Raw genomic sequence first — 23,867 nt, forward strand, 5'->3', positions numbered from 1 at the left:
GCGGTGAGTGGGGTCATATCAAAATAAATAAAATAAAATGAGAATAACATGGTGGCCTTTTTCTTCAAAATAAATAAAATAAAATGAGAATAACGTGGCCATAAGAGGGCATAGCTACGTGGAGGTTGGAGCTGCCACCAGCGAGGTTCTTCCAGAAGGCTGGCGAAGATGCCTTGCGTGGAGTAGGGGCTTCAGAAAGTGGGAGAGCGCGAGGACAGGGGGGCCCCTTGTGTTTTTGGGTGGCTAGCTACAGCCACAGGTGCAGAAAGGCGTGGGCTTGTGGCTGATGGACAGTAGAGGCTGGGCGAGAGGAAAAGGCCCTTGAAGTGGTGGTGAGCGTGAGACGTAGAGTGACTGGTTTTGCTTTGAGGACTGGCAGTGTGCTGGTGGTGTAGGAGAGAGTGGTGTTCAGCTGAGGTGCAGAGCAGAGAACGAGAAGGTCGGCTGCAGAGAAGCAAAAGAGCGAAGGGATTTGGAGCGACCAAGAGCTGGAGCGGGCTGATTGCGAGCGGGTGCTTGATGAAGCTGGTGTCTGGGATATCTGGGATATCCAATTCTGTAAAGATGAAGGTTCTTTCTGAAATATAAGTCTTGTTCATGCTCTTTGGTCTGGTGTTCTGGTGTGTTTGCATGCGTGTGTGAAAGTGTGGCATTCTATAAAGGCGTAGACAGCTTTACCGCTTCCGTGCCATCACTTTTTGGTGCCTCCACAGAGGAGCAGATTTCCTCTGGTTTGTGAAAGAGAACAGGGGCTGTGTGAAGAAAGATTTGGATATGGCTCAGGATTTTCCGGAGTATTGGGGATTGCCACAGGAAAATGCAACCAGGTTCTTGGAGAAAATGGAGTTTACAGCGTTGATGAAAGACAGGGCAACCCCGGAGATCCTTTCTTAGATTTTGACTTATTGCTTGGAGGGTGATGCAAAAGTATGGCTACAGATGTTTGTGACTGCACACAGGAATGTTCATCAACAGGATCCTGAGTACCGTGTAGTTAGAGCTGCATTTTTGGCATAGTTTGTCCATGTGAAGAGTCCGAATGAAGTGTGGAAGGAGTTATGTAACATTCAGCAGAAGGACGGTCAGGATGTGGATCAGTATCTGATAGAGTTTGGTAGACTGTGGAGTCTATGGTGTGAGGCTTTGATTCCTGAAGTACCCCCGCAGATGATTAAAAGGGAGCGGTTTGTGGCTGGTTTGGAGCCAACCCTCCATCTGAAGATGGACCTGAAGAACCTGGATAGCTTTGAGGAGGCTATTAGAGTTGCTCGTGAGAAGGAGTGGAAGGTGAAGCGTCTGAGGCAGATGGGAATGCAGGAAGAGCCGAAGAGGTTTGTGAAGATGTCAGAGATTGAGAGTATGCATCCTGGAAGAAAAGCTGCTGTTGTTCCTAAACAGGAGGACTCTTTGAAGAGGGAGGTTCATGAAGGAGTGGAACTCATGAAGTCTTTAAGCGTGAATTGGATAGAGTCCACAGGAAGAGGACGAGGCATAGGTGTTATGGGAAGGAAGACTGATGCATCATCTGGTTGTGAAAGAAATTCAGCAGATATTGGAAGAGGGAGAGGGTATCCGTGTGATGTGCAATGCTGGAATTGCGGTGAGTGGGGTCATATCAATCCGCAATGTGAGAGACCAGTCAAAGCTAATGGTGGCATATATCAATTGTCTTTGGGAATGAGTGATAAGGCGATGGGCCCTAATATGCAGGTGAAGGAAGCAATTCAGTCCAATGTTTGTGAAGCCCATAAAGTCACATTTGCAAAGCAGGGTATGGGACAAATTCATCTGTTGGAAATGGAGAAGGATGAGGTTTCTGAAATCAGCCCTGAAGAGTTTTCAGAAGGTGAGGAGGAGAGGGATGAGAGTATTGATGGTGCTGTGGATTGTGACAGCGATGCTAATGCTGAGGAGCCTGATGAGTTTGAGTATGGATATGGCTTGGATGATCTCTTTGATTCAGAAATGAGTTATGACTTGCAGGTGCCAGTACTTCAGCCAGTCAAGGTAGAGAGTGATGATCAAGGTGTTACTAATGAAGATACTATGGATGGAGTATGTATGGATGATCTGGGTGATGAGTTGGATATTGTAGCCTGTGAGAGTGTGGATGATGAGCTGGACTGTGTTCTTGATAATGCATTGGATGATCTGTTGAAGTTGGCTATCTTGGAGAAGGTAACAAATGCTTGCATACCAGTTGTGCAGGAAGAGAGTGATGGTGTGACTAATGATGAGTTGGATGCTACTTTGGATGATGGTGTGATAGATTTTGGATGTGTGGTTGCTGATCATAAGGTGTGTGTTCCTTGTCATGCCCAAGAGAATGAGTCGGTTGTCAGTGGTGAGGATGCATGTGAGGCTATTGTTGTTGGTGAGGGGGACCAAGATGCTTTGCCTGGCAGTTTGAGGAGCTTGGACTTGGTAGGGATGCCTGTGCAAGATGTGGAGAATCTTGAAGGATTGCCAATGGTCTTGAAGCTGGAGAAACTGCAGGAAAGTGACAATGATGAGTCTGCAGTGCATGAAGTTGCTGTGTGTGATGTTGATGGGCTGAAAGGAAATGAGTTTATGTGGACACACCACATGTTGATGCTCAGCATATGGATGAGTGGTTTGGCTATAGTCCTAGTCTGGCAGTTTGTCCAGAGGGAGAGTTGGAAGCCTATGATGTGGGCTGCAAATTGGGTGATCATGAGTTGGAAGTTGATGATCAGGTATTTGTTATTTCGGTATGTGATTATGAGTGGGAATCAGATGTGTCAGAGGGGAGTAGAGGTGAGGATCGGTTGTCTCCATCACAAGGTTATGTCAGCTGGTATGGAGGAGGAGATACAAGGGTATATATTGAGGATGCCATATATGAAGAGCCCAGGTGGAAGACCATGACAGGGTGTATCAATGGTTGTTTGATGGAGAAAAATGCTTGAAGGATTGGAAGGTAGATGCACCGAGGTTTCTGTTTGATCCAGGGGGATAAGTGGTTTCAGTTTGTACAACTGCTGGACATAAATGTCTCAGCAGAAGTAAGGGGGTTGCTAAATATGTGTGAAGTTTTTTGGGAACCTCAAACTCAACTTGTACATGTGTACATGAGTGTTGTTCGTGTTGTGATAAGGTCATGGGAGCACCCATTGACTCAGTGTGGGCGTCATGGATACGGCAATCAGGCATAGCGTTTTGATGAAAGTGTATATGCAGGGAAATGATGAAATTCTGGAAGCACAGGCTTGTCCGGAGTGTGTTATGGTGGAGATGGTGTCAGTCATTTGATTGTTTTGTTTGTGTGCGCATCCTCAAAAAAGTAAGTGGGCACTAGCAGGTTTTATTTGAAGGTATATGGAGTGAGCATTGGAAGGTTGCTATTTGAAGAGGCATGAGGGCATGGGCAGAAAAAAGTGAAAAGGGCCAAGGTTGCCTTTGCTTTGGTGTGAAAGGGAATAACATGGTGGCCTTTTTCTTCAAAATAAATAAAATAAAATGAGAATAACGTGGCCATAAGAGGGCATAGCTACCTGGAGGTTGGAGTTGCCGCCAGAGCGAGGTTCTTCCAGAAGGTTGGCGAAGATGCCTTGCGTGGAGTAGGGGCTTCAGAAAGTGGGAGAGCACGAGGACAGGGGGGGCCCCTTGTGTTTTTGGGTGGCTAGCTGCAGCCACCACAGGTGCAGAAAGGCGTGGGCTAAGGAGGTTTGCCATGTGAAGAGCTGGGGGCTCTTGTGTGTAGCCGTGAGAGGAGTGCGGCTGGTGAGTTGCAGCCAGGGGGATAGTATTGAGAAGGAGGTGGCTCTTGGACAGTGCGCTGGAGGGGCCCGGGTGATGTTGGTGAGGGTGTAAAGGCCTTGTACGTTGTCATGACGTGTGCGGTCTAGCCGGGAACACACTGGGTGTCTGGCTGTGAGAGTTACATCGAAAATCCCAGTAAAGAAACACAACAATAATTCTTCAAGGAGCAAAGAACAGAAAATTCATCCCCTAAAATGTGTCCCAAAATCCAGCAGCAACAAAGATACAGAATAAACCTTCTAAAGAAATCGTGATTACTGAATGGATCCTCCTGAGACCCCACAATAACCAGAAAAACATTCAATCTCTGTAGTACAGGTCACTCTAGAAGGCACCCAACCAGATATGCATCCTGGATTAAGCTTACAATTTTTGTCAACATTCAGTGAAAGTAATCACTTATCTCCTCCATCCTCCATGAGGGCCAAGTTGAGACTGAAGCTGGCGTTCCTCTCGCAAGCTGGCAGAGCGAGAGTCCAGAGTTTGAGGCTTTCTCCCTGATCCATCGGCCAACAACTTGTTTGAGCCCAAAATTGTCTTTGAGGCTGAGCTGCCACTTCCTTTCCTAAGGGAGCTGTCCACCGTGAAACACACGGGCCTTCTTTCCCGTCGGCTCCCAGCAGAGCCACCTGTTGCTGCTCCAGCCACCACACACGAGGGGCCTCCCCTGTCTTGCGCCCTCCCAGCTCTCTACACGGCACTTCACCTGCAGCTGCTGCAAACCACCCAAACACAAGGGGCCTATTTCGCCGTCATTCAATGAGACTTTCCCCCCCTTTATCAACACGGCGGCCCCCCCTTCTCTTCCAGCTGCGCCTATCTGCTGCCGCGCCCCCCCCGCCTTTCAGTCACTTTTTTTGTTTTTGTAGCTGCCTACCTCCACGACCCCAGCTTCTCGATGAACCTCGTTGGCGGCAGCTCAAACCTCCACGCCACCATTCCAGAAGTAGGCCATGCAAATTCTTATTTTATTTTATTTATTTGGAAGAAAAAAAACACCATGTTATTTCCTTTTCACACCAATCTCATGGCACATGGCCCCTCATTACTTTTTTCTGCCCTTCCTTCCATACACACTTCAATAAGCTTCAAGTGCCCGTTCTTTCTTTGACGCACCCCAGACATTCGATGCCAAGTAGCTGATATCATCTGCAGCCAACCACGTTCCGGACAGGCCTTCTACAAGCCCAGATTCCACATAAGTTGTGCCATGAACATGCTTTCACTGCATAGACGTGCCACAGCACGACATCAACCCCCTCTAAACCTGCACATCCTCCGGTATGTGCCACCAAGTTGCTATATAGGCTAATCTTCATTCAAATTTATACTGATTTGCCTTCATCTTTATCAAATTTTGGCACGTTATCTTCAGCTTTTTCATCCTCTGAACCCACATTCTCATCAAGGCTTTCCTGACTGGTTGAATTTCCTGTTTTGATCATCCTGCTCATAAGAAGCCTATTTTCTCTTATCTTTGATATGCCAAGTTTTGAACACCCTGGCTGCACTCTCCAGACTCCCACATTTCGTATACATATTGATAAGGGCAATCCCAACCACCGCATCTAACTCAAAGCCACATTTCTAGAGCTGCTGTTCTGCCACATGCTTTTAGAATGCTTACTAAGGTCACAGTATTTGGTAAGAAACCTTGCTCTTGCATTTGCGCATACAGTGAAAAAGCCATTTCACTTTCCCCACGCTCAGCATAGATAACTCCCACAGTCTTTACCATCTGTGTATTCTCAAACATGTACACATCAGCATAGATGTTTGACAATAAGATAAATGTTGTAGCATGTGTTTCATTCATGCTCACCGCACAACCAAATGCTTGTGTACCAAGCTCTAAATTACCCTACTTTTGACAAGAAGATAACAAGGTGTTCCATGCCGCAAGATCAAGTTGAAAAGGCACCTTCTCTAGCATTACAACAGCCTCATCTTGAAAGTTAGCCTGCGCGACAGAGAAGATCAACTATGCAAGTATAGTGCTGAATAGTTGCACAAATGTGATGATTGTTGATCATATCCTCAAAACACTTCTGGCCCTTGTCCTTAAGACCTGCATGGCTGCATGCCGTTATAAGACTAAGGAATATACCCCCTTTTGCTTCTATGCCTTCGATGCTCATTTTCTGAAGCATATCAAAAACAATCTCCACCTCTGCTCGGCGGGCATATCCTCTAATCAATGCATCCCATGTCACCAAGTCCCTTATGGGCATTGCATTAAACACCAATTTCAAGGGCTGCCATGTCACCACATGCTTGCAGGATGCTTCCAAAGATAACAGTGTTTGGTAAGAGACCTTGCTCTTGCATTCGTGAATAGAGTATTACAGCTATCTCCTCTTCTCCTTGCTCAGAACAGGACAAAATTGCAGCATTCCATATAACAACATCTGGAGAGATACCCTCCAGTTGCATTTGCTGGAAAAAGTTGAGTGCTTCCTTTCCAAGCCCATGCTCAGCATATCCAGAAATAAATGCAGTCCAGGAAACAAACACCACTGGCATCCGGAGAGATGCCCTCAAGTTGCATCTGTTCTAAACAGCTCAGGGCTTCCTTAGCAAACCCATATTCAATATATCCTGCAAGTAGAGCGGTCCATGTCCATGATCTCCATACCCTGTGATCAGTGCTGTCCATGAGACCACATCTCTAACCAATAGCCCATCAAACACCTCCTGTGCTTCCACAAGCAGGCCACATTTGGCATACATGTCCAACAAGGTACTACCAACAAAAGTTTCTGATTCAAAACCCTCTTTTCTTGCAATCTCAGCATGTACTTCTTGTCCCCTTTTTTTTTTTTTTTTTAGAGATCCTGTCCGGCTGCAAATTTTCAAACTGCCAACAAATGTGACAGCATTTGGGAACACGCCCTCCATTTGCATCTGTTCCAAGCAGTGTAATGCTTCTCCATCAAGTCCACAGTCAGCATACCCCGAACTCAAAACAGTCCACGCAACTACATCTCGTGCTTCTAGCTCATCAAACACTTCATGCGCCTCAGCAAGTAAGCCACATTTTCCGTACATATTGACAAGGGCATTCCCCACCATGGTATCTGAATCAAATTCACGCGCTGAGAGGAGAGCATGAAATCTCTTGCCTTCTGCTAGAGCCCCCTCATCAGCACATGCAGATAGAGTGCTACAGAAAGTGAACTTATCCGAGACTAAATCCTCCTGCCACATTCTGCGAAAAAGCTGAAGGGCGGCCTTACTCTCACCATTCTGCACATATGCTGCAACCATGGCATTCCAGCATACCCCATCCCTCTCGTGTATCTCATCAAACATCCTCCATGCTTTGTTCAATACACCACATTTTCCATACATGCCGACCAGTGCTGTGCCAACATAATTATCATCCATGCACCCACTGCTTGCAACTTGGACATGCACTTGCTGGCTTTCAGATAAAGCCGCTTGGCTGGCATATGCAGATAAAAGACTAGAAAAAAAATGTACTTGTTTGGCATCAACCCTTCTGCTTGCATTCGTCGGAAAAGGAGAAAAGCATCTTTGCACTGCCCCTGCCGGGTGTGTGCTCTTATCATGAAATTCCAAGAGTATAGATCCTTTTCACCCATTTGAGCAAAAAGCCCATCTGCCATCTCCAGAGAGTCGCATTTTTCATACATCTGCAAGAGGAGGTTGTTAAGAGGTAGAACTTGATCAAGCCCATTTCTGACAATGTGATCATGGATGTACTTGCCATCACATAAGGCCTTTAAGCTGTCACACCTCTTCAAAAGAGAAGCATAGGTGGCAGCATCCCGAATCAACATCTTGCCAAAGACTTCTTCTACCTCTGAAATCAAACCAAATTTGGTGTACATGCCAAGCAAACTGTTGCCAACAGAAAGAGCTCTTTCCAATCCCTTTTGCACAATCTCACTGTGTATTTCTTGGCCCTTACCTAAGGTCCCATGAACATTCAATTCTACAGCATTCTGCATTGGCATTCCATTTAATCAGGATGACGCTTGGGAAATCCATATCTTTCTGATGTTTTGGGCTTTCTCTATGTCAAACCATTCATTCAGATCATCATTGCATACATTTAGCTCTGCTTTTCAAAGAGTTTCTTTCAGATATCCTGACAATCAGAGTAGAAAGAAGTGTCCACCTTTCCGGCATTCATGAGTTCTTGAGCATTCTATCTGTTTTGCAACTTGTAGGGAAGACCTCAAGTCAATACAAGCTCCTCACCTTCCTCAGCTATCAGAAAGGTCGAGTGTCGTAAGCCCTTGAAGTGGCAAGAATGGATCAAGTCATTGCAAGCTCCTCTCCTTCCTCAGCTGTCGAGAAGGATGAGTGTCACAAGCCCTTGTTGCCATTCTACAGTTCTAAGAGAGAACTACAAGTCTATACAAGCTCCTTGCCACCCCCTTCTCCTGAGGTGAACAAGTGTCATAAGCCCTTGTAATCCTTCTTCTTCCCTAATAGTTTTATTATGGAAGACTACAAGTCCTATAAGCTCCTGGCTCTCTCTTTTCGAGAAATGCATCAGTGTCATAGGCCCCTATAGCCTTCTTTGCTTTGTCTGCCATTATTTTTACCTCCTTTGCATCCTTGTCATGCTTTAGAAGTTCTCCAAGCAGCTAAGATATAGCATCATTATAGTATATTTCCTTCATTTTTGTACCTGCCTTTCAGAAAGCCCTGATTGTGTATCTATTTGCTCTAATTTTCCTCAAGCATCATCTTGATTTGTATGTCATCTTGCATGTATCCATACATTCCAGATATCATATCGTTTTTCATCCAGCATTCAAATCAGATAACATTACCTTTGTTTTCCCACTTCACCCAGCCTTCTTTCGACTGCCTGTTGTTGTTGCATGTAGAGCACAAACGCCTGAAACATCTGCATGGTGTTGACGTCCGGACGAAATCCTTGCTGCTCCTGTTGATCACCCATGATTCCCTTTCTACTCTCACCCCAGCTGTTTCACGTCGGGTTCACCAAAGATGTCATGACGTGTGCGGTCTAGCCGGGAACACACTGGGTGTCTGGCTGTGAGAGTTACATCGAAAATCCCAGTAAAGAAACACAACAATAATTCTTCAAGGAGCAAAGAACAGAAAATTCATCCCCTAAAATGTGTCCCAAAATCCAGCAGCAACAAAGATACAGAATAAACCTTCTAAAGAAATCGTGATTACTGAATGGATCCTCCTGAGACCCCACAATAACCAGAAAAACATTCAATCTCTGTAGTACAGGTCACTCTAGAAGGCACCCAACCAGATATGCATCCTGGATTAAGCTTACAATTTTTGTCAACATTCAGTGAAAGTAATCACTTATCTCCTCCATCCTCCATGAGGGCCAAGTTGAGACTGAAGCTGGCGTTCCTCTCGCAAGCTGGCAGAGCGAGAGTCCAGAGTTTGAGGCTTTCTCCCTGATCCATCGGCCAACAACTTGTTTGAGCCCAAAATTGTCTTTGAGGCTGAGCTGCCACTTCCTTTCCTAAGGGAGCTGTCCACCGTGAAACACACGGGCCTTCTTTCCCGTCGGCTCCTAGCAGAGCCACCTGTTGCTGCTCCAGCCACCACACACGAGGGGCCTCCCCTGTCTTGCGCCCTCCCAGCTCTCTACACGGCACTTCACCTGCAGTTGCAGCAAACCACCCAAACACAAGGGGCCTATTTCGCCGTCATTCAATGAGACTTTCCCCCCCTTTATCAACACGGCGGCCCCCCCTTCTCTTCCAGCTGCGCCTATCTGCTGCCGCGCCCCCCCCGCCTTTCAGTCACTTTTTTTGTTTTTGCAGCTGCCTACCTCCACGACCCCAGCTTCTCGATGAACCTCGTTGGCGGCAGCTCAAACCTCCACGCCACCATTCCAGAAGTAGGCCATGCAAATTCTTATTTTATTTTATTTATTTGGAAGAACAAAAACACCATGTTATTTCCTTTTCACACCAATCTCATGGCACATGGCCCCTCATTACTTTTTTCTGCCCTTCCTTCCATACACACTTCAATAAGCTTCAAGTGCCCGTTCTTTCTTTGACGCGCCCCACACATTCGATGCCAAGTAGCTGATATCATCTGTAGCCAACCACGTTCCGGACAGGCCTTCTACAAGCCCAGATTCCACATAAGTTGTGCCATGAACATGCTTTCACTGCATAGACGTGCCACAGCACGACATCAACCCCCTCTAAACCTGCACATCCTCCGGTATGTGCCACCAAGTTGCTATATAGGCTAATCTTCATTCAAATTTATACTGATTTGCCTTCATCTTTATCAAATTTTGGCACGTTATCTTCAGCTTTTTCATCCTCTGAACCCACATTCTCATCAAGGCTTTCCTGACTGGTTGAATTTCCTGTTTTGATCATCCTGCTCATAAGAAGCCTATTTTCTCTTATCTTTGATATGCCAAGTTTTGAACACCCTGGCTGCACTCTCCAGACTCCCACATTTCGTATACATATTGATAAGGGCAATCCCAACCACCGCATCTAACTCAAAGCCACATTTCTAGAGCTGCTGTTCTGCCACATGCTTTCAGAATGCTTACTAAGGTCACAGTATTTGGTAAGAAACCTTGCTCTTGCATTTGCGCATACAGTGAAAAAGCCATTTCACTTTCCCCACGCTCAGCATAGATAACTCCCACAGTCTTTACCATCTGTGTATTCTCAAACATGTACACATCAGCATAGATGTTTGACAATAAGATAAATGTTGTAGCATGTGTTTCATTCATGCTCACCGCACAACCAAATGCTTGTGTACCAAGCTCTAAATTACCCTACTTTTGACAAGAAGATAACAAGGTGTTCCATGCCGCAAGATCAAGTTGAAAAGGCACCTTCTCTAGCATTACAACAGCCTCATCTTGAAAGTTAGCCTGCGCGACAGAGAAGATCAACTATGCAAGTATAGTGCTGAATAGTTGCACAAATGTGATGATTGTTGATCATATCCTCAAAACACTTCTGGCCCTTGTCCTTAAGACCTGCATGGCTGCATGCCGTTATAAGACTAAGGAATATACCCCCTTTTGCTTCTATGCCTTCGATGCTCATTTTCTGAAGCATATCAAAAACAATCTCCACCTCTGCTCGGCGGGCATATCCTCTAATCAATGCATCCCATGTCACCAAGTCCCTTATGGGCATTGCATTAAACACCAATTTCAAGGGCTGCCATGTCACCACATGCTTGCAGGATGCTTCCAAAGATAACAGTGTTTGGTAAGAGACCTTGCTCTTGCATTCGTGAATAGAGTATTACAGCTATCTCCTCTTCTCCTTGCTCAGAACAGGACAAAATTGCAGCATTCCATATAACAACATCTGGAGAGATACCCTCCAGTTGCATTTGCTGGAAAAAGTTGAGTGCTTCCTTTCCAAGCCCATGCTCAGCATATCCAGAAATAAATGCAGTCCAGGAAACAAACACCACTGGCATCCGGAGAGATGCCCTCAAGTTGCATCTGTTCTAAACAGCTCAGGGCTTCCTTAGCAAACCCATATTCAATATATCCTGCAAGTAGAGCGGTCCATGTCCATGATCTCCATACCCTGCGATCAGTGCTGTCCATGAGACCACATCTCTAACCAATAGCCCATCAAACACCTCCTGTGCTTCCACAAGCAGGCCACATTTGGCATACATGTCCAACAAGGTACTACCAACAAAAGTTTCTGATTCAAAACCCTCTTTTCTTGCAATCTCAGCATGTACTTCTTGTCCCCTTTTTTTTTTTTTTTTTTAGAGATCCTGTCCGGCTGCAAATTTTCAAACTGCCAACAAATGTGACAGCATTTGGGAACACGCCCTCCATTTGCATCTGTTCCAAGCAGTGTAATGCTTCTCCATCAAGTCCACAGTCAGCATACCCCGAACTCAAAACAGTCCACGCAACTACATCTCGTGCTTCTAGCTCATCAAACACTTCATGCGCCTCAGCAAGTAAGCCACATTTTCCGTACATATTGACAAGGGCATTCCCCACCATGGTATCTGAATCAAATTCACGCGCTGAGAGGAGAGCATGAAATCTCTTGCCTTCTGCTAGAGCCCCCTCATCAGCACATGCAGATAGAGTGCTACAGAAAGTGAACTTATCCGAGACTAAATCCTCCTGCCACATTCTGCGAAAAAGCTGAAGGGCGGCCTTACTCTCACCATTCTGCACATATGCTGCAACCATGGCATTCCAGCATACCCCATCCCTCTCGTGTATCTCATCAAACATCCTCCATGCTTTGTTCAATACACCACATTTTCCATACATGCCGACCAGTGCTGTGCCAACATAATTATCATCCATGCACCCACTGCTTGCAACTTGGACATGCACTTGCTGGCTTTCAGATAAAGCCGCTTGGCTGGCATATGCAGATAAAAGACTAGAAAAAAAATGTACTTGTTTGGCATCAACCCTTCTGCTTGCATTCGTCGGAAAAGGAGAAAAGCATCTTTGCACTGCCCCTGCCGGGTGTGTGCTCTTATCATGAAATTCCAAGAGTATAGATCCTTTTCACCCATTTGAGCAAAAAGCCCATCTGCCATCTCCAGAGAGTCGCATTTTTCATACATCTGCAAGAGGAGGTTGTTAAGAGGTAGAACTTGATCAAGCCCATTTCTGACAATGTGATCATGGATGTACTTGCCATCACATAAGGCCTTTAAGCTGTCACACCTCTTCAAAAGAGAAGCATAGGTGGCAGCATCCCGAATCAACATCTTGCCAAAGACTTCTTCTACCTCTGAAATCAAACCAAATTTGGTGTACATGCCAAGCAAACTGTTGCCAACAGAAAGAGCTCTTTCCAATCCCTTTTGCACAATCTCACTGTGTATTTCTTGGCCCTTACCTAAGGTCCCATGAACATTCAATTCTACAGCATTCTGCATTGGCATTCCATTTAATCAGGATGACGCTTGGGAAATCCATATCTTTCTGATGTTTTGGGCTTTCTCTATGTCAAACCATTCATTCAGATCATCATTGCATACATTTAGCTCTGCTTTTCAAAGAGTTTCTTTCAGATATCCTGACAATCAGAGTAGAAAGAAGTGTCCACCTTTCCGGCATTCATGAGTTCTTGAGCATTCTATCTGTTTTGCAACTTGTAGGGAAGACCTCAAGTCAATACAAGCTCCTCACCTTCCTCAGCTATCAGAAAGGTCGAGTGTCGTAAGCCCTTGAAGTGGCAAGAATGGATCAAGTCATTGCAAGCTCCTCTCCTTCCTCAGCTGTCGAGAAGGATGAGTGTCACAAGCCCTTGTTGCCATTCTACAGTTCTAAGAGAGAACTACAAGTCTATACAAGCTCCTTGCCACCCCCTTCTCCTGAGGTGAACAAGTGTCATAAGCCCTTGTAATCCTTCTTCTTCCCTAATAGTTTTATTATGGAAGACTACAAGTCCTATAAGCTCCTGGCTCTCTCTTTTCGAGAAATGCATCAGTGTCATAGGCCCCTATAGCCTTCTTTGCTTTGTCTGCCATTATTTTTACCTCCTTTGCATCCTTGTCATGCTTTAGAAGTTCTCCAAGCAGCTAAGATATAGCATCATTATAGTATATTTCCTTCATTTTTGTACCTGCCTTTCAGAAAGCCCTGATTGTGTATCTATTTGCTCTAATTTTCCTCAAGCATCATCTTGATTTGTATGTCATCTTGCATGTATCCATACATTCCAGATATCATATCGTTTTTCATCCAGCATTCAAATCAGATAACATTACCTTTGTTTTCCCACTTCACCCAGCCTTCTTTCGACTGCCTGTTGTTGTTGCATGTAGAGCACAAACGCCTGAAACATCTGCATGGTGTTGACGTCCGGACGAAATCCTTGCTGCTCCTGTTGATCACCCATGATTCCCTTTCTACTCTCACCCCAGCTGTTTCACGTCGGGTTCACCAAAGATGTCATGACGTGTGCGGTCTAGCCGGGAACACACTGGGTGTCTGGCTGTGAGAGTTACATCGAAAATCCCAGTAAAGAAACACAACAATAATTCTTCAAGGAGCAAAGAACAGAAAATTCATCCCCTAAAATGTGTCCCAAAATCCAGCAGCAACAAAGATACAGAATAAACCTTCTAAAGAAATCGTGATTACTGAATGGATCCTCCTGAGACCCCACAATAACCAGAAAAACATTCAATCTCTGTAGTACAGGTCACTCTAGAAGGCACCCAACCAGATATGCATCCTGGATTAAGCTTACAATTTTTGTCAACATTCAGTGAAAGTAATCACTTATCTCCTCCATCCTCCATGAGGGCCAAGTTGAGACTGAAGCTGGCGTTCCTCTCGCAAGCTGGCAGAGCGAGAGTCCAGAGTTTGAGGCTTTCTCCCTGATCCATCGGCCAACAACTTGTTTGAGCCCAAAATTGTCTTTGAGGCTGAGCTGCCACTTCCTTTCCTAAGGGAGCTGTCCACCGTGAAACACACGGGCCTTCTTTCCCGTCGGCTCCTAGCAGAGCCACCTGTTGCTGCTCCAGCCACCACACACGAGGGGCCTCCCCTGTCTTGCGCCCTCCCAGCTCTCTACACGGCACTTCACCTGCAGCTGCAGCAAACCACCCAAACACAAGGGGCCTATTTCGCCGTCATTCAATGAGACTTTCCCCCCCTTTATCAACACGGCGGCCCCCCCTTCTCTTCCAGCTGCGCCTATCTGCTGCCGCGCCCCCCCGCCTTTCAGTCACTTTTTTTGTTTTTGCAGCTGCCTACCTCCACGACCCCAGCTTCTCGATGAACCTCGTTGGCGGCAGCTCAAACCTCCACGCCACCATTCCAGAAGTAGGCCATGCAAATTCTTATTTTATTTTATTTATTTGGAAGAACAAAAACACCATGTTATTTCCTTTTCACACCAATCTCATGGCACATGGCCCCTCATTACTTTTTTCTGCCCTTCCTTCCATACACACTTCAATAAGCTTCAAGTGCCCGTTCTTTCTTTGACGCGCCCCACACATTCGATGCCAAGTAGCTGATATCATCTGTAGCCAACCACGTTCCGGACAGGCCTTCTACAAGCCCAGATTCCACATAAGTTGTGCCATGAACATGCTTTCACTGCATAGACGTGCCACAGCACGACATCAACCCCCTCTAAACCTGCACATCCTCCGGTATGTGCCACCAAGTTGCTATATAGGCTAATCTTCATTCAAATTTATACTGATTTGCCTTCATCTTTATCAAATTTTGGCACGTTATCTTCAGCTTTTTCATCCTCTGAACCCACATTCTCATCAAGGCTTTCCTGACTGGTTGAATTTCCTGTTTTGATCATCCTGCTCATAAGAAGCCTATTTTCTCTTATCTTTGATATGCCAAGTTTTGAACACCCTGGCTGCACTCTCCAGACTCCCACATTTCGTATACATATTGATAAGGGCAATCCCAACCACCGCATCTAACTCAAAGCCACATTTCTAGAGCTGCTGTTCTGCCACATGCTTTCAGAATGCTTACTAAGGTCACAGTATTTGGTAAGAAACCTTGCTCTTGCATTTGCGCATACAGTGAAAAAGCCATTTCACTTTCCCCACGCTCAGCATAGATAACTCCCACAGTCTTTACCATCTGTGTATTCTCAAACATGTACACATCAGCATAGATGTTTGACAATAAGATAAATGTTGTAGCATGTGTTTCATTCATGCTCACCGCACAACCAAATGCTTGTGTACCAAGCTCTAAATTACCCTACTTTTGACAAGAAGATAACAAGGTGTTCCATGCCGCAAGATCAAGTTGAAAAGGCACCTTCTCTAGCATTACAACAGCCTCATCAAGTTAGCCTGCGCGACAGAGAAGATCAACTATGCAAGTATAGTGCTGAATAGTTGCACAAATGTGATGATTGTTGATCATATCCTCAAAACACTTCTGGCCCTTGTCCTTAAGACCTGCATGGCTACATGCCGTTATAAGACTATGGAATATACCCCCTTTTGCTTCTATGCCTTCGATGCTCATTTTCTGAAGCATATCAAAAACAATCTCCACCTCTGCTCGGCGGGCATATCCTCTAATCAATGCATCCCATGTCACCAAGTCCCTTATGGGCATTGCATTAAACACCAATTTCAAGGGCTGCCATGTCACCACATGCTTGCAGGATGCTTCCAAAGATAACAGTGTTTGGTAAGAGACCTTGCTCTTGCATTCGTGAATAGAGTATTATAGCTATCTCCTCTTCTCCTTGCTCAGAACAGGACAAAATTGCAGCATTCCATATAACAACATCTGGAGAGATACCCTCCAGTTGCATTTGCTGGAAAAAGTTGAGTGCTTCCTTTCCAAGCCCATGCTCAGCATATCCAGAAATAAATGCAGTCCAGGAAACAAACACCACTGGCATCCGGAGAGATGCCCTCAAGTTGCATCTGTTCTAAACAGCTCAGGGCTTCCTTAGCAAACCCATATTCAATATATCCTGCAAGTAGAGCGGTCCATGTCCATGATCTCCATACCCTGCGATCAGTGCTGTCCATGAGACCACATCTCTAACCAATAGCCCATCAAACACCTCCTGTGCTTCCACAAGCAGGCCACATTTGGCATACATGTCCAACAAGGTACTACCAACAAAAGTTTCTGATTCAAAACCCTCTTTTCTTGCAATCTCAGCATGTACTTCTTGTCCCCTTTTTTTTTTTTTTTTAAGAGATCCTGTCCGGCTGCAAATTTTCAAACTGCCAACAAATGTGACAGCATTTGGGAACACGCCCTCCATTTGCATCTGTTCCAAGCAGTGTAATGCTTCTCCATCAAGTCCACAGTCAGCATACCCCGAACTCAAAACAGTCCACGCAACTACATCTCGTGCTTCTAGCTCATCAAACACTTCATGCGCCTCAGCAAGTAAGCCACATTTTCCGTACATATTGACAAGGGCATTCCCCACCATGGTATCTGAATCAAATTCACGCGCTGAGAGGAGAGCATGAAATCTCTTGCCTTCTGCTAGAGCCCCCTCATCAGCACATGCAGATAGAGTGCTACAGAAAGTGAACTTATCCGAGACTAAATCCTCCTGCCACATTCTGCGAAAAAGCTGAAGGGCGGCCTTACTCTCACCATTCTGCACATATGCTGCAACCATGGCATTCCAGCATACCCCATCCCTCTCGTGTATCTCATCAAACATCCTCCATGCTTTGTTCAATACACCACATTTTCCATACATGCCGACCAGTGCTGTGCCAACATAATTATCATCCATGCACCCACTGCTTGCAACTTGGACATGCACTTGCTGGCTTTCAGATAAAGCCGCTTGGCTGGCATATGCAGATAAAAGACTAGAAAAAAAATGTACTTGTTTGGCATCAACCCTTCTGCTTGCATTCGTCGGAAAAGGAGAAAAGCATCTTTGCACTGCCCCTGCCGGGTGTGTGCTCTTATCATGAAATTCCAAGAGTATAGATCCTTTTCACCCATTTGAGCAAAAAGCCCATCTACCATCTCCAGAGAGTCGCATTTTTCATACATCTGCAAGAGGAGGTTGTTAAGAGGTAGAACTTGATCAAGCCCATTTCTGACAATGTGATCATGGATGTACTTGCCATCACATAAGGCCTTTAAGCTGTCACACCTCTTCAAAAGAGAAGCATAGGTGGCAGCATCCCGAATCAACATCTTGCCAAAGACTTCTTCTACCTCTGAAATCAAACCAAATTTGGTGTACATGCCAAGCAAACTGTTGCCAACAGAAAGAGCTCTTTCCAATCCCTTTTGCACAATCTCACTGTGTATTTCTTGGCCCTTACCTAAGGTCCCATGAACATTCAATTCTACAGCATTCTGCATTGGCATTCCATTTAATCAGGATGACGCTTGGGAAATCCATATCTTTCTGATGTTTTGGGCTTTCTCTATGTCAAACCATTCATTCAGATCATCATTGCATACATTTAGCTCTGCTTTTCAAAGAGTTTCTTTCAGATATCCTGACAATCAGAGTAGAAAGAAGTGTCCACCTTTCCGGCATTCATGAGTTCTTGAGCATTCTATCTGTTTTGCAACTTGTAGGGAAGACCTCAAGTCAATACAAGCTCCTCACCTTCCTCAGCTATCAGAAAGGTCGAGTGTCGTAAGCCCTTGAAGTGGCAAGAATGGATCAAGTCATTGCAAGCTCCTCTCCTTCCTCAGCTGTCGAGAAGGATGAGTGTCACAAGCCCTTGTTGCCATTCTACAGTTCTAAGAGAGAACTACAAGTCTATACAAGCTCCTTGCCACCCCCTTCTCCTGAGGTGAACAAGTGTCATAAGCCCTTGTAATCCTTCTTCTTCCCTAATAGTTTTATTATGGAAGACTACAAGTCCTATAAGCTCCTGGCTCTCTCTTTTCGAGAAATGCATCAGTGTCATAGGCCCCTATAGCCTTCTTTGCTTTGTCTGCCATTATTTTTACCTCCTTTGCATCCTTGTCATGCTTTAGAAGTTCTCCAAGCAGCTAAGATATAGCATCATTATAGTATATTTCCTTCATTTTTGTACCTGCCTTTCAGAAAGCCCTGATTGTGTATCTATTTGCTCTAATTTTCCTCAAGCATCATCTTGATTTGTATGTCATCTTGCATGTATCCATACATTCCAGATATCATATCGTTTTTCATCCAGCATTCAAATCAGATAACATTACCTTTGTTTTCCCACTTCACCCAGCCTTCTTTCGACTGCCTGTTGTTGTTGCATGTAGAGCACAAACGCCTGAAACATCTGCATGGTGTTGACGTCCGGACGAAATCCTTGCTGCTCCTGTTGATCACCCATGATTCCCTTTCTACTCTCACCCCAGCTGTTTCACGTCGGGTTCACCAAAGATGTCATGACGTGTGCGGTCTAGCCGGGAACACACTGGGTGTCTGGCTGTGAGAGTTACATCGAAAATCCCAGTAAAGAAACACAACAATAATTCTTCAAGGAGCAAAGAACAGAAAATTCATCCCCTAAAATGTGTCCCAAAATCCAGCAGCAACAAAGATACAGAATAAACCTTCTAAAGAAATCGTGATTACTGAATGGATCCTCCTGAGACCCCACAATAACCAGAAAAACATTCAATCTCTGTAGTACAGGTCACTCTAGAAGGCACCCAACCAGATATGCATCCTGGATTAAGCTTACAATTTTTGTCAACATTCAGTGAAAGTAATCACTTATCTCCTCCATCCTCCATGAGGGCCAAGTTGAGACTGAAGCTGGCGTTCCTCTCGCAAGCTGGCAGAGCGAGAGTCCAGAGTTTGAGGCTTTCTCCCTGATCCATCGGCCAACAACTTGTTTGAGCCCAAAATTGTCTTTGAGGCTGAGCTGCCACTTCCTTTCCTAAGGGAGCTGTCCACCGTGAAACACACGGGCCTTCTTTCCCATCGGCTCCCAGCAGAGCCACCTGTTGCTGCTCCAGCCACCACACACGAGGGGCCTCCCCTGTCTTGCGCCCTCCCAGCTCTCTACACGGCACTTCACCTGCAGCTGCAGCAAACCACCCAAACACAAGGGGCCTATTTCGCCGTCATTCAATGAGACTTTCCCCCCCTTTATCAACACGGCGGCCCCCCCTTCTCTTCCAGCTGCGCCTATCTGCTGCCGCGCCCCCCCCGCCTTTCAGTCACTTTTTTTGTTTTTGTAGCTGCCTACCTCCACGACCCCAGCTTCTCGATGAACCTCGTTGGCGGCAGCTCAAACCTCCACGCCACCATTCCAGAAGTAGGCCATGCAAATTCTTATTTTATTTTATTTATTTGGAAGAAAAAAAACACCATGTTATTTCCTTTTCACACCAATCTCATGGCACATGGCCCCTCATTACTTTTTTCTGCCCTTCCTTCCATACACACTTCAATAAGCTTCAAGTGCCCGTTCTTTCTTTGACGCGCCCCACACATTCGATGCCAAGTAGCTGATATCATCTGCAGCCAACCACGTTCCGGACAGGCCTTCTACAAGCCCAGATTCCACATAAGTTGTGCCATGAACATGCTTTCACTGCATAGACGTGCCACAGCACGACAACGTACGGGGAGAGAAGGCCGCTTTGTGCGTAGATCACTTTGGCACTGCAGCAGACAGACAGGCTTTGGTGAAGAGGGGGGACTCTCTGGGGGCCTCTGGAGCATGCAGGTGACGGACTGGAAAGTCGCCGTGTGGGCTTGTGAGGCGCTGCAGAAAAGAGCCAAGGGGAGCAGTGTGAGGGTAGCGCTGGAAAAAGTGGCCTCTTCGAAAGCCTGGAGCCGGGTCCAGAAAGGCGACGGCCTTGCTGTGGCGCTGCGAAGAGAGCAGAATGGTTGGCCGCCTAACTGTTAGAGAGGGCTGGTGACTATACAGGAGAGGCACAGCCGGAGAGGTGAAAGTGGAGAGTGAGGAGAAGCGTGGGCTAAGGAGGCCGCCGTGTTGTTGTAGTGGTGGGGACTCTTGGGCGTAGTTGTAACTGGTGTCAAGGTGATGGACTGGCATTACAGGTTAGCGTGGAGGCGCCCTGGTCATAGAGAGTGAAGACAGTGAGACGAGCCATCTTGGGCCAGTGGTGGCTGATGGACAGTAGAGGCTGGGCGAGAGGAAAAGGCCCTTGAAGTGGTGGTGAGCGTGAGACGCAGAGTGACTGGTTTTGCTTTGAGGACTGGCAGTGTGCTGGTGGTGTAGGAGAGAGTGGTCTTCAGCTGAGGTGCAGAGCAGAGAACGAGAAGGTCGGTTGCAGAGAAGCAAAAGAGCGAAGGGATTTGGAGCGACCAAGAGCTGGAGCGGGCTGATTGCGAGCGGGTGCTTGATGAAGATGGTGTCTGGGATATGTGGGATATCCAATTCTGTAAAGATGAAGGTTCTTTCTGAAATATAAGTCTTGTTCATGCTCTTTGGTCTGGTGTTCTGGTGTGTTTGCATGCGTGTGTCCTCTAGTTTGTGAAAGAGAACAGGGGCTGTGTGAAGAAAGACTTGGAGATGGCTCAGGATTTTCCGGAGTATTGGGGATTGCCACAGGAAAATGCAACCAAGTTTTTGGAGAAAATGGAGTTTACAGCGTTGATGAAAGACAGGGCAACCCCGGAGATCCTTTCTCAGATTTTGACTTATTGCTTGCAGGGTGATGCAAAAGTATGGCTACAGATGTTTGTGACTGCACACAGGAATGTTCATCAACAGGATCCTGAGTACCGTGTAGTTAGAGCTGCATTTTTGGCACAATTTGTCCATGTGAAGAGTCCGAATGAAGTGTGGAAGGACTTATGTAACATTCAGCAGAAGGACGGAAAGATGTGGATCAGTATCTGATAGAGTTTGGTAGACTGTGGAGTCTATGGTGTGAGGCTTTGATTCCTGAAGTACCCCCGCAGATGATTAAAAGGGAGCGGTTTGTGGCTGGTTTGGAGCCAACCCTCCGTCTGAAGATGGAGCTGAAGAACCTGGATAGCTTTGAGGAGGCTGTTAGAGTTGCTCGTGAGAAGGAGTGGAAGGTGAAGCATCTGAGGCAGATGGGAATGCAGGAAGAGCCGAAGAGGTTTGTGAAGATGTCAGAGATTGAGAGTATGCATCCTGGAAGAAAAGCTGCTGTTGTTCCTAAACAGGAGGATTCTTTGAAGAGGGAGGTTCATGAAGCAGTGGAACTCATGAAGTCTTTAAGCGTGAATTGGATAGAGTCCACAGGAAGAGGACGAGGCATAGGTGTTATGGGAAAGAAGACTGATGCATCATCTGGTTGTGAAAGAAATTCAGCAGATATTGGAAGAGGGAGAGGGTATCCGTGTGATGTGCAATGCCGGAATTGCGGTGAGTGGGGTCATATCAAAATAAATAAAATAAAATGAGAATAACATGGTGGCCTTTTTCTTCAAAATAAATAAAATAAAATGAGAATAACGTGGCCATAAGAGGGCATAGCTACGTGGAGGTTGGAGCTGCCGCCAGCGAGGTTCTTCCAGAAGGCTGGCGAAGATGCCTTGCGTGGAGTAGGGGCTTCAGAAAGTGGGAGAGCGCGAGGACAAGGGGGCCCCTTGTGTTTTTGGGTGGCTAGCTACAGCCACAGGTGCAGAAAGGCGTGGGCTGGTGGCTGATGGACAGTAGAGGCTGGGCGAGAGGAAAAGGCCCTTGAAGTGGTGGTGAGCGTGAGACGTAGAGTGACTGGTTTTGCTTTGAGGACTGGCAGTGTGCTGGTGGTGTAGGAGAGAGTGGTCTTCAGCTGAGGTGCAGAGCAGAGAACGAGAAGGTCGGCTGGAGAGAAGTAAAAGAGCGAAGGGATTTGGAGCGACCAGGAGCTGGAGCGAGTTGATTGCGAGCGGGTGCTTGATGAAGCTGGTGTCTGGGATATCTGGGATATCCAATTCTATAAAGATGAAGGTTCTTTCTGAAATATAAGTCTTGTTCATGCTCTTTGGTCTGGTGTTCTGGTGTGTTTGCATGCGTGTGTGAAAGTGTGGCATTCTATAAAGGCGTAGACAGCTTTACCGCTTCCGTGCCATCACTTTTTGGTGCCTCCACAGAGGAGCAGATTTCCTCTGGTTTGTGAAAGAGAACAGGGGCTGTGTGAAGAAAGATTTGGATATGGCTCAGGATTTTCCGGAGTATTGGGGATTGCCACAGGAAAATGCAACCAGGTTCTTGGAGAAAATGGAGTTTACAGCGTTGATGAAAGACAGGGCAACCCCGGAGATCCTTTCTCAGATTTTGACTTATTGCTTGCAGGGTGATGCAAAAGTATGGCTACAGATGTTTGTGACTGCACACAGGAATGTTCATCAACAGGATCCTGAGTACCGTGTAGTTAGAGCTGCATTTTTGGCACAGTTTGTCCATGTGAAGAGTCCGAATGAAGTGTGGAAGGACTTATGTAACATTTAGCAGAAGGACGGTCAAGATGTGGATCAATATCTGATAGAGTTTGGTAGACTGTGGAGTCTATGGTGTGAGGCTTTGATTCCTGAAGTACCCCCGCAGATGATTAAAAGGGAGCGGTTTGTGGCTGGTTTGGAGCCAACCCTCCATCTAAAGATGGAGCTGAAGAACCTGGATAGCTTTGAGGAGGCTGTTAGAGTTGCTCGTGAGAAGGAGTGGAAGGTGAAGCGTCTGAGGCAGATGGGAATGCAGGAAGAGCCGAAGAGGTTTGTGAAGATGTCAGAGATTGAGAGTATGCATCCTGGAAGAAAAGCTGCTGTTGTTCCTAAACAGGAGGACTCTTTGAAGAGGGAGGTTCATGAAGCAGTGGAACTCATGAAGTCTTTAAGCGTGAATTGGATAGAGTCCACAGGAAGAGGACGAGGCATAGGTGTTATGGGAAGGAAGACTGATGCATCATCTGGTTGTGAAAGAAATTCAGCAGATATTGGAAGAGGGAGAGGGTATCCGTGTGATGTGCAATGCCAGAATTGCGGTGAGTGGGGTCATATCAATCCGCAATGTGAGAGACCAGTCAAAGCTAATGGTGGCATATATCAATTGTCTTTGGGAATGAGTGATAAGGTGATGGGCCCTAATATGCAGGTGAAGGAAGCAATTCAGTCCAATGTTTGTGAAGCCCATAAAGTCACATTTGCAAAGCAGGGTATGGGACAAATTCATCTGTTGGAAATGGAGAAGGATGAGGTTTCTGAAATCAGCCCTGAAGAGTTTTCAGAAGGTGAGGAGGAGAGGGATGAGAGTATTGATGGTGCTGTGGATTGTGACAGCGATGCTAATGCTGAGGAGCCTGATGAGTTTGAGTATGGATATGGCTTGGATGATCTCTTTGATTCAGAAATGAGTTATGACTTGCAGGTGCCAGTACTTCAGCCAGTCAAGGTAGAGAGTGATGATCAAGGTGTTACTAATGAAGATACTATGGATGGAGTATGTATGGATGATCTGGGTGATGAGTTGGATATTGTAGCCTGTGAGAGTGTGGATGATGAGCTGGACTGTGTTCTTGATAATGCATTGGATGATCTATTGAAGTTGGCTATCTTGGAGAAGGTAACAAATGCTTGCATACCAGTTGTGCAGGAAGAGAGTGATGGTGTGACTGATGATGAGTTGGATGCTACTTTGGATGATGGTGTGATAGATTTTGGATGTGTGGTTGCTGATCATAAGGTGTGTGTTCCTTGTCA

General features: G+C 46.0%; 2 protein-coding genes across 2 annotated transcripts; both read right to left on the reverse strand.

The window, feature by feature from the left end:
• Positions 1-10,944: 10,944 nt before the first annotated feature.
• On the reverse strand, positions 10,945-15,451 carry LOC147631101 (pentatricopeptide repeat-containing protein At5g55740, chloroplastic-like). The gene is made up of 6 exons (XM_086809144.1): positions 15,312-15,451; positions 14,967-15,081; positions 12,209-12,678; positions 11,569-12,155; positions 11,345-11,468; positions 10,945-11,257 (listed from the first exon to the last, which is right to left on the reverse strand). Exons 1-6 carry the CDS (start codon positions 15,449-15,451, stop codon positions 10,945-10,947), a joined length of 1,749 nt encoding a protein of 582 aa, XP_086665270.1.
• Positions 15,452-15,866: 415 nt separating this feature from the next.
• Positions 15,867-17,611, reverse strand: LOC147631102 (pentatricopeptide repeat-containing protein At5g55740, chloroplastic-like). The gene is made up of 4 exons (XM_086809145.1): positions 17,130-17,611; positions 16,490-17,076; positions 16,267-16,390; positions 15,867-16,179 (listed from the first exon to the last, which is right to left on the reverse strand). The coding sequence occupies exons 1-4, from the start codon at positions 17,609-17,611 to the stop codon at positions 15,867-15,869; spliced, it is 1,506 nt and encodes a 501-aa protein (XP_086665271.1).
• Between the last annotated feature and the right edge of the window lie 6,256 nt (positions 17,612-23,867).

The sequence above is a fragment of the Cibotium barometz genome, chromosome 15 (genome assembly GCF_041138505.1).
Source record: "Cibotium barometz isolate CiBa-2024 chromosome 15, ASM4113850v1, whole genome shotgun sequence".
Classification (NCBI taxonomy): Eukaryota; Viridiplantae; Streptophyta; class Polypodiopsida; order Cyatheales; family Cibotiaceae; genus Cibotium; species Cibotium barometz.